Source organism: Hordeum vulgare, chromosome 2H (genome assembly GCF_904849725.1).
Source record: "Hordeum vulgare subsp. vulgare chromosome 2H, MorexV3_pseudomolecules_assembly, whole genome shotgun sequence".
Lineage (NCBI taxonomy): Eukaryota > Viridiplantae > Streptophyta > Magnoliopsida > Poales > Poaceae > Hordeum > Hordeum vulgare.
Genome location: NC_058519.1, coordinates 80,217,969 through 80,228,378, shown reverse-complemented (window position 1 = coordinate 80,228,378; position 10,410 = coordinate 80,217,969). Strand labels below are relative to the sequence as shown.

General features: G+C 43.7%; 1 protein-coding gene across 1 annotated transcript; it reads right to left on the bottom strand.

Annotated features, from left to right (window-relative positions):
• On the bottom strand, positions 1 to 4,883 carry LOC123425174 (integrin-linked protein kinase 1). The gene is made up of 11 exons (XM_045108853.1): positions 4,244 to 4,883; positions 3,731 to 3,805; positions 2,958 to 3,074; positions 2,326 to 2,420; positions 1,994 to 2,114; positions 1,831 to 1,910; positions 1,073 to 1,132; positions 879 to 1,000; positions 707 to 792; positions 497 to 612; positions 1 to 403 (listed from the first exon to the last, which is right to left on the bottom strand). Exons 1-11 carry the CDS (start codon positions 4,604 to 4,606, stop codon positions 274 to 276), a joined length of 1,365 nt encoding a protein of 454 aa, XP_044964788.1. The 5' UTR covers positions 4,607 to 4,883; the 3' UTR covers positions 1 to 273.
• Between the last annotated feature and the right edge of the window lie 5,527 nt (positions 4,884 to 10,410).

The following is a 10,410-nucleotide window of genomic DNA, read 5'->3' as shown; positions in this document are numbered from 1 at the left end:
TAAATGGTAAAGGGTGGGTATCTATTTGATATATGTTGCAGAACTATGGGCTTAACAACTCTCCAAGCTTTCAGAATTAGCTAAAAGCAATAATGATATGGGAAGAACAAGAATATATCAGCTTTAGCTGAAAGAAAAGCAGCAGAGTTTTTATCGTTTCAGTGGACATTTTTTGACCCATCTAATCTGTACACAATCGACACCGATCTCCCAAGTAAATCGATTCACAACAGCACCTGTAGTTTAAATTGCTCGTAACGAATATATGTATTGTTATTGTGAGAATAAATGCCAGTGGTGATCGTGGGATGCCAAGCTTTCCTTGATCTTCTCCAGCCTCTTGAGTATCTCTAGGAAAGATGGTCTCAAATTGATATCCGCAGCCCAACATACCTCAGTCAATCTGCAATTAGGAAAACCATGTTACAGTACTGAAGACTTACATAAACATGGCAAAATCAAAATGTTAAGAGGGTACTGTTTAGCTTGTACTTACTCTTTCAGCTCAGCAGTATGCCCTTTTGAACGGAAAGCTGGGCGATGCCCATCTGATACATACTTAGCAGCCTCATAAGGTTCATAACTGGAAAAAGGTGCATCCCCTTCCAGCATCTACAATCAGAAGGAACATTTACTGTCATTTTGAACAGGCATGATCATATGATATGGCACCATGCAGGATTCTAAGTTTAGATGGCAAAACTACCTCATAAAGTATCATGGCAAAGGAGAAAATATCAACTTTCTTGTCGTATTTCCGGTGCTTGAAAACTTCAGGAGCCATGTACCGATCTATATTTTCAAACAATTATCAAGACAATTAGTGAGAATAAATACAGGAGAGGAAAAAACAAATCAAATAACTCCTGGGGACTTACAGCTTCCGGTCTCTCCAGTCATCTTGTATACATCATTGGCATGCTGAGATTTGATAATCTTGCTAAGACCGAAATCTCCAACTTTCAAGTGGTTGGCGGCAGTATTAACTAGAAGAATGTTTCTGGAGATTGACATGATCGGTTAGACCAGCTATGAAGTTGCTTGCATTAGCAAAAAGTAGAAGACATCGCACCTTGGCTTCAAGTCCCGGTGAATTATAACATTAGGCTCGTTATGAAGATAGGCCATGCCCCTGCAGAAGATAACCAAGAGAAACACATAAATCATTTTTATTTTATAAGATAAAAACAGATAACTAGATCAAGTGCTTATTCATATGGGAAGCTAGAACCTATTACACAAAGTACTTACTTCCAAAGAACAAAAAAAGATATTGTGTGATGGTTCAAGGCCGTGGTGTTAGTATAAATCCCCATTGCAGTTAAAATATATCTAAAGAAACCATGCCACCAAAACCAGTACCCGATCACTTGGATGATAAGAGATTTTGTTGAAAGCAAAATCAGAGTCAACTCTGATTAGTGAGTATCTTATAGATGAATGAGAGGCAGATAAGAGAATCAGGGTTCACTATAAATGCGCTGTATAGATTAACATGATCTAACACATGAACCATAATAAGATTCTTGATAATTAATATATTCAAGGAGATAAGCAGTTAATTTTCCAAGAGAAGGATACACTTTATAACCACTCAGGATGGGTGGTTAGCTATATAAAAAACAATACAAGGACAGACCCAGTGCTAGAAGCTCCCACATCAAAAATATGTAGATTATGTAGGGATTATACGAGGCTATATGAAAAATAACGGATAGTAAAAAAGGATACAGTTTAAAGCCCACTACAAGGAGAATCTTGCAGAAGTATCAATCATATTTATCCAGATTATGTAGCACTGTAAGAGCTAAGCAATGAAGACGAGAATACCTTGCGATGTCCAATGCGAAGTTAACTGCAGTAAGTGGAGAGAGCGAGCCTTTCTCCTTGAGATATTGATGAAGATCACCCTGGAAATGCATTTAGTATAACATTAGTGAGTGCCATAGAGTCCACGTCACAAGGTAGTTGACTTCCAAAACAGATTACGTACTCCTCGGAGGAATTCGGTAACTAGCATCAGAGGCTTGGTTTCTGTGACTGCCCCAAGGAACTGTACAATATTTGGATGCCTCAGCTTTATTAGCAAGTTGACTTCATGCTTAAAATCTTGGCTGCAAACCAGGAAAGTAACCGGTAAGGGAATATTCCATGAGACGTGCGGCAAAAAGTTATAAGGTGTCCAGTCAAACCTTGAACAGAACATTAGTTAACCACAAGAAATGCAAGAGTCTAGTCCTAGCCAATCAGCTGGAGTACTAGAAAACTGACAAATGTTTCCAAAATGTGGGAGTCTTAGTGATTATGTGAATAAACGTTACTTACATAACCAATCTATCATCAGACAATGATGGAAGAATGCGCTTGACAGCAATAGGTGTTCCTCGCCAATTTGCTTTCAGGATTTCACCAAAAGAGCCCTGCAGTAGTTAGCAGGTTTAATGAACTAAAACTAAAAGTGGAGCGAAGCACACGGTTATCATGCAAATTTATAAAAGATATTCCCATTATCTTCCCGTATTACACTGAGATTATTTTTAATCAAATATCTAAAGCGATTTTTAGCATCAATATATGTTTAACATCCATTATTCTGCCAGCGTGTAAAACGACTGGAACTAAACAGTATGTTTATTGCCTCTAGCTAATTTGATGAACCAAATATACAAATAATGACCTAAACATTGAAAGAATGAAGGGCCGTAGTTCCACCTTGCTCACTGCAGTAAGAACAAGCCAAATGCTAACCAATTGGATTAACTTCAAAATGCTGGCGATGGGCATTTTCTAACCATTACAAATGTGAAGTCCATTAGTTAACACAAATCCCAACAGTCTCAGTTTGCCTTGATCACAACAGCAATGCTTAACTAAAAGTCCTTTGCATCACATAAACATTTGAGTATATAACAGATTAACAGGTACACAAAACTAAGAGGTAATTCGAGAATACTAACCTTTCCGATCATTACTGCTTTTGTGAAATCTAATTCAAGTGGGTTAATCTCCCAGTCAGCCTTGTTTGTTAGGGGAGGTGGAATTGACTTTGCTTCAAAGTGGCTTCCAGTTTTTCCCTGCAACAAAAATGAATCAGAGGAATCCAGCGTATCAGATTTCAGAGCATGTTTAAAGGCTGGTGACAACTACAAGCATCAAATGATGTCTCAATGATTATCAAACAGCTCTTACCAAAACATAACATTTATTCCAACTATGTCGAGCATAATTAATTTGGTCACACTTGAAAGGTGCACCAGAACTACCCATTGAACGAAAATAGACTGGTAAACCTCTGAAACACATCCTAAGTATTATCCACTATGATCTCCAAATCAACAATGACACATCTGTTCTACATACAGCCATTTCTGACGGATGCACATGTGTAAAGCAACAAGATACCAGAATCATCCATTGTACCTCATCTAAATTTTTCCACAAACAACACTGACACATCCAAAGACTCCACTTCTACTTTTGGTAACAATATTTGGGACCAGGTGCCCTGGATACAAATTGAGAAACATGACAAAGACAGCTGCAGAGCAATATATGGGAAACACACCCACTAATTCCATTACCATCCAGTTACTGGTGAAATCGGAATATCTGGTGTCATGTTACAAATTTAGAAATGTTGAGCTAATGTTTGAAACTAAGCACACCTATAACTTTGCAATGAATTGCCAAGACAGACTATTAAACCGAACCCAAGTGAATGGCAACTTACGAATGTCAGGCCGCCATGCTTCTTGAGCAGGTCGATCATAGCATGCCTCTTTGCACCCTCTGCATCAGCAAGCGGCTGTAAATCAACCAAAAGTTAGCATCGTGAACCATTATCCCAAATATCACAATACTGAAATAGGAACGAAACCAGCATACAGTCACAGCCATGCAGCATAAACATAACCAAGCAGTAACCAGAACCTCTGAAGTCTACCCAACAAATATGCACTCAACACCGAACTCGTTGCAGATGCATTTGAACAACTATATCATATAGGAGCAGCCCCGCCAATTGGCAGTAGAAGCAAGAGGCTCAGGCTCATCGTTCCCCCCTCGAGAATAATCATTAGGACGAACTGAATTCATGACGGAATGAGGAAGCCGAATCCAATCGGAATACGGGCCAAATTGAGCTCAACACAAAACGGCAAAGCCGAACGGTTTGAGCACGCGAAGAGGCACCGACGCGCCCACGCCCCCCCATGAACAACCAACGCGAAGGAGGAAGGCTCACCGTGTTCTGCCAGCGGTCGAGCGCGTTGACGTCTGCGCCCTTGGCGACGAGGCACTCGGCGACGTCCTGCCACCCGTGCAGCGCGGCGACGTGGAGCGGCGTGCGGCTGTCGTAGTCGCGGGCGTTGACGAGCGTGCCGTCCTCGTCGAGCAGCTTCCGCACGGCGGCCGCGTCGTTCTGGTGCGTGTGCCAGAGGATGAGCGACGTGCGCGCCACCAGGCTCTTGTCGTCGAACCGCCGGCGCTGGTGGCTCTCGCCGCCGCTCCCCGACGACCCGCCCGCGCCGCCCCCGCTGCCGCTGCCCCCGCCGGCCCCGGTCCGGCCGGCCGCATGCGCCGCCGCCTCCTCCTCCGACCCGCTCATCTCCCGCCGAATCTGGCGTCCCTCCCTCGCTCGCGCTCCCTGCCTCTCTCTCTCTGCGACGGACGGACGGACGCTGGCTGTGGAGTCCGAGTATTGAGGAGCGGGGACGGATTCTGTGTCCCTGGGCGCGCGTGGTCGCGTCCAGCGACGGGGTGGGGAGGATCCGATCTGATATGGAAATGGCGCCCGCGTTAACCAGTAATTCTGCAATCGCTTGACCGACGCGACGCGGCGCGGCCCACTTGTGCGCCAGGCTGGCACGGCCGCCCACCGGACGGGGAACGTTCCGTGTCAGCGATCTCCTCGCCTCGCCCTCGCGTGGAAAACGAGAAGAGCTGAGACAATTGACCGATTTTTCTGGCCAAAAGAAAATGCCCACTGCCAGTGTAGAGCATCAGCCGGCAAAACTAAACATTCACCGACACATTCAAGATGGATCGAGCCGAATCTGCTAATTACCGTCTTATCCCCCTCCTCCTCTTTAGGGACGAGGAGCGAATGCTAAGTCAAGTCAGTGACGGAGCTAGCATTTGACAATAATGTGATCTGCGTCAATAAAATTAACAACAAATTTGACATGTGAACATTCTAACTAATTATTAATATCACATAGAAATAAAATAAATATGGTCTTACAACAAACTAAAATTCTCAATTAAGTCTCGAGTTTACATAAAAAAGGTACTACTCCCTCCGTCTCAAAATAAGTGTCTTAAGCTTAGTACAATTTTATACTAGAGCTAGTACAAAGTTAAGACAGTTATTTTGGAACGGAGGGGGTATAAATTATAAACTCATACACATCCAACCAAAATCATAATGATCTACTGCAAAATTATGCATATGGGTCGAGTTTAGATGGGTGTGCTGCAAATTCATATACTGCAAAATCATGTGTATGTATACAGTGAAATACAGAAGGGGTAGAGTACCCGAGTACCTCTCTTTAAGAAGGGATGATCAGGAGATGAGGAGTATAACTGCTGCTATAAGAACCAAGTCATGGAGAAAGATAACATCGAACTAAAGATCATAAACCTAATTCTCTGTGCTTTAATCGAGAATGAATATTGTTGAGTGCCTAAGCGGACTTAGCGGCTCCGGCTAGCAGCGCAGCTCGCGTGATGCTATGTGGTGGTGCGTCGTGCACGCTGTTGGGGATAAACCAACATGATCCGCCAGGAAGATAACCCGACTGTCAAGGCGGCAACTCAAGTGATGTGGTCGTAGGCAAGGGACAAGAGAGCCTAGAAGCCCAAGGCCCAGGAGGCGACTCGCCAAAGAAGGCCGACTCGTGGGCCAATACTTGGTAGGCGGCTTATAAGGAAGGCGCAAGGTGTTTTCCATACATAAGGTAAGTAAGAGTTAGAATACGAGGTAAGTTGTAGTACGATCCAGATTCTGTTGTAATCTGAGGCCCCGACCTATATATAAAGGGGAGCCCCTGAGATAGAGAGGACATATAAGAAATTATCGAGAACTACGTTAGCGATTCCACACCCTTGTAAACGTGATCATCATCAATAACACTAAAAGCAGGACATATGATTTTACCTCCATCGGAGAGGTCGAACCTCGGTAAACCCTTGTCTCTTGTTCCCGATCAACTCCATCCAAGCAACCGCCTAGTTCGATGGCTCCTAGACTTAGTCCTATCGCTAGGACACCTACCGTGACAAAACCACGACATTTGGCGCCCACCATGGGGCGGCGCTGTTGGGGAACGTTGCATGGGAAACAACCTTCGTTTCCGGACCATTCCGGAAACCCTCGTGACGTCCGTGATCTCATCCGGGACTCCGAACAACATTCGGTAACCAACCATATAACTCAAATACGCATAAAACAACGTCGAACCTTAAGTGTGCACACCCTGCGGGTTCGAGAACTATGTAGACATGACCCGAGAGACTCCTCGGTCAATATCCAATAGCGGGACCTGGATGCCCATATTGGATCCTACATATTCTACGAAGATCTTATCGTTTGAACCTCAGTGTCAAGGATTCATATAATCCCGTATGTCATTCCCTTTGTCCTTCGGTATGTTACTTGCGCGAGATTCGATCGTCAGTATCCGCATACTTATTTTAATCTCGTTTACCCGCAAGTCTCTTTACTCGTTCCGTAATACAAGATCCCGCAACTTACACTAAGTCACATTGCTTGCAAGGCTTGTGTGTGATGTTGTATTACCGAGTGGGCCCCGAGATACCTCTCCGTCACACGGAGTGACAAATCCCAGTCTCGATCCATACTAACTCAACGAACACCTTCGGAGATACGTGTAGAGCATCTTTATAGTCACCCAATTACGTTGCGACATTTGATACACACAAAGTATTCCTCCGGTGTCATTGAGTTATATGATCTCATGGTCATAGGAACAAATACTTGACACGCAGAAAACAATAGCAACAAAATGACACGATCAACATGCTACGTCTATTAGTTTGGGTCTAGTCCATCACGTGATTCTCCTAATGACGTGATCCAGTTATCAAGCAACAACACCTTGTTCATAATCAGAAGACACTGACTATCTTTGATCAACTGGCTAGCCAACTAGAGGCTTGCTAGGGACAGTGTTTTGTCTATGTATCCACACATGTATATAAGTCTTCATTCAATACAATTATAGCATGGATAATAAACGATTATCTTGATACAAGAATTATAATAATAACTATATTTATTATTGCCTCTAGGGCATAATTCCAACAGTCTCCCACTTGCACTAGAGTCAATAATCTAGCCCTCACATCATCATGCGAATTACATTGTAATAAATCTAACAGCCATATAGTTCTGGTGTTGATCATGCTTTGCCCGTGGAAGAGGTTTAGTCAGCGGGTCTGCTACATTCAGATCCGTGTGCACTTTGCATATATTTACGTCCTCCCCTTTGACGTAGTCGCGGATGAGGTTGAAGCGTCGTTTGATGTGTCTGGACTTCTTGTGAAACTGTGGTTCCTTTGCTAGGGCAATGGCACCCGTGTTGTCACAGAACAAGGTTATTGGATTCAGTGCGCTTGGCACCACTCCAAGATCCGTCATGAACTGCTTCATCCAGACACCCTCCTTAGCCGCCTCCGAGGCAGCCATGTACTCCGCTTCACATGTAGAATCTGCTACGACGCTCTGCTTGGAACTGCACCAGCTTACCGCACCCCCATTAAGAATAAATACGTATCCGGTTTGCGACTTAGAGTCGTCCGGATCTGTGTCAAAGCTTGCATCGACGTAAAATTTTACGACGAGCTCTTCGTCACCTCCATACACGAGAAACATCTCCTTAGTCCTTTTCAGGTACTTCAGGATATTCTTGACCGCCGTCCAGTGATCCACTCCTGGATTACTCTGGAACCTACCTGTCATACTTATGGCCAGGCTAACGTCCGGTCTAGTGCACACCGTTGCATACATGATAGAACCTATGGCTGAAGCATAGGGGACGGTGCTCATATGCTCTCTATCCTCATCAGTTGCTGGGCACTGAGTCTTAGTCAATCTCGTACCTTGTAAAACTGGCAAGAACCCTTTCTTGGACTGTTCCATTTTGAACCTTTTCAAAACTTTATCAAGGTATGTGCTTTGTGAAAGTCCTATCAGGCGTTTTGATCTATTCCTGTAGATCTTAATGCCTAGAATGTAAGCAGCTTCTCCTAGGTCCTTCATAGAGAAACTTTTATTCAAGTAACCCTTTATGCTCTCTAAAAACTCTACGTTGTTTCCAATCAGCAATATGTCATCCACGTATAATATTAGAAACGCCACAGAGCTCCCACTCACTTTCTTGTAAATACAAGATTCTCCAACCACTTGTATAAACCCAAATGCTTTGATCACCTCATCAAAGCGTTTGTTCCAACTCCGAGATGCTTGCACCAGTCCATAAATGGATCGCTAGAGCTTGCACACTTTGTTAGCATTCTTAGGATCGACAAAACCTTCGGGTTGCATCATATACAACTCTTCCTTAAGGAAACCGTTAAGGAACGCCGTTTTGACATCCATCTGCCAGATTTCATAATCGAAAAATGCAGCTATTGCTAACATGATTTTGACGGACTTAAGCATCGCTACGGGTGAGAATGTCTCATCGTAGCCAACTACTTGAACTTGTGAAAAACCCTTTGCCACAAGTCGAGCTTTATAAACGGTCACATTGCCATCAGCATCCGTCTTCCTCTTAAAGATCCATTTGTTCTGAATAGCCTTGCGGCCCTCAGGTAGTACTTCCAAAGTCCACACTTTGTTCTCATACATGGATCCTATCTCGGACTTCATGGCTTCTAGCCATTTGTTGGAATCTGGGCCCACCATTGCTTCTTCATAATTTGCAGGTTCATTGTTGTCTAACAACATGATTGACAAGACGGTATTACCGTACCACTCTGGAGCAGCACATGGTCTCGTCGACCTGCGTGGTTCGACAGAAACTTGAACCGGAGTTTCATGATCATCATCATTAACTTCCTCCTCAGCCGGCGTTGCAACGACAGAGGTTTCCCCTTGCCCTGTGCCACCATCTAGAGGGATGAGAGGTTCGACAACCTCATCAAGTTCTATCTTCCTCCCACTCAATTCTCTCGAGAGAAACTCCTTCTCGAGAAAAGCTCCATTTTTAGCAACAAACACTTTGCCCTCGGATTTGAGATAGAAGGTGTACCCAACTGTCTCTTTTGGGTAACCTATGAAGATGCACTTTTCCGCTTTGGGTTCCAGCTTTTCAGGCTGAAGCTTTTTGACATAAGCATCACATCCCCAAACTTTAAGAAACGACAACTTTGGCCTTTTGCCATACCACAGTTCGTATGGTGTCGTCTCAACGGATTTTGATGGTGCCCTATTTAAAGTGAATGCAGCTGTTTCTAATGCATAACCCCAAAACGATAACGACAAATCGGTAAGAGACATCATAGATCGCACCATCTCTAATAAAGTACGATTACGACGTTCGGACACACCATTACGCTGTGGTGTTCCAGGCGGTGTCAATTGTGAAACAATTCCACATTGTCTTAAGTGAGCACCAAACTCGAAACTCAGATATTCACCCCCACGATCAGACCGTAGGAACTTGATCTTCTTGTTACGATGATTTTCAACTTCACTCCGGAATTGTTTGAACTTTTCAAATGTTTCAGACTTGTTCTTCATTAAGTAGACATAACCATATCTACTCAAATCGTCAGTGAAGGTGAGAAAATAACGATATCCGCCACGTGCCTCCACGCTCATCGGACCGCACACATCGGTATGTATGATTTCCAACAAGTCACTTGCACACTCCATTGTTCCGGAGAACGGAGTTTTAGTCATCTTGCCCATGAGGCATGGTTCGCACGTGTCAAGTGAATCAAAGTCAAGTGACTCCAAAAGTCCATCGACATGGAGTTTCTTCATGCGCTTTACACCAATATGACCTAAGCGGCAGTGCCACAAAAATATGGCGCTATCATTGTTAACTCTAACTCTTTTGGTCTCAATGTTATGTATGTGTGTATCACTATCAAGATTCAATATGAACAATCCTCTCACATTGGGTGCATGACCATAAAAGATGTTACTCATAGAAATAGAACAACCATTATTCTCTGACTTAAAAGAGTAACCGTCTCGCAATAAACAAGATCCAGATATAATGTTCATGCTCAACGCAGGCACTAAATAACAATGATTCAAGTTCATAACTAATCCTGATGGTAATTGAAGTGAAACTGTGCCGACAGCAATTGCATCAACCTTGGAACCATTTCCTACGCGCATCGTCACTTCATCTTTCGCCAGCCTTCGTTTAT

What these genes read in the sequence shown, in the direction of transcription:
- LOC123425174 (XM_045108853.1), bottom strand. Translation starts at nt 4,606, where the DNA reads ATGAGCGGGTCGGAGGAGGAGGCGGCGGCGCATGCGGCCGGCCGGACC. An exon ending in TCGACCGCTGGCAGAACACG is followed by an intron (nt 3,806 to 4,243) that starts GTGAGCCTTCCT and finishes GTTGATTTACAG; the next exon opens with CCGCTTGCTGATGCAGAGGG. An exon ending in GACTGGAGAGACCGGAAGCT is followed by an intron (nt 793 to 878) that starts GTAAGTCCCCAG and finishes TTGAAAATATAG; the next exon opens with ATCGGTACATGGCTCCTGAA.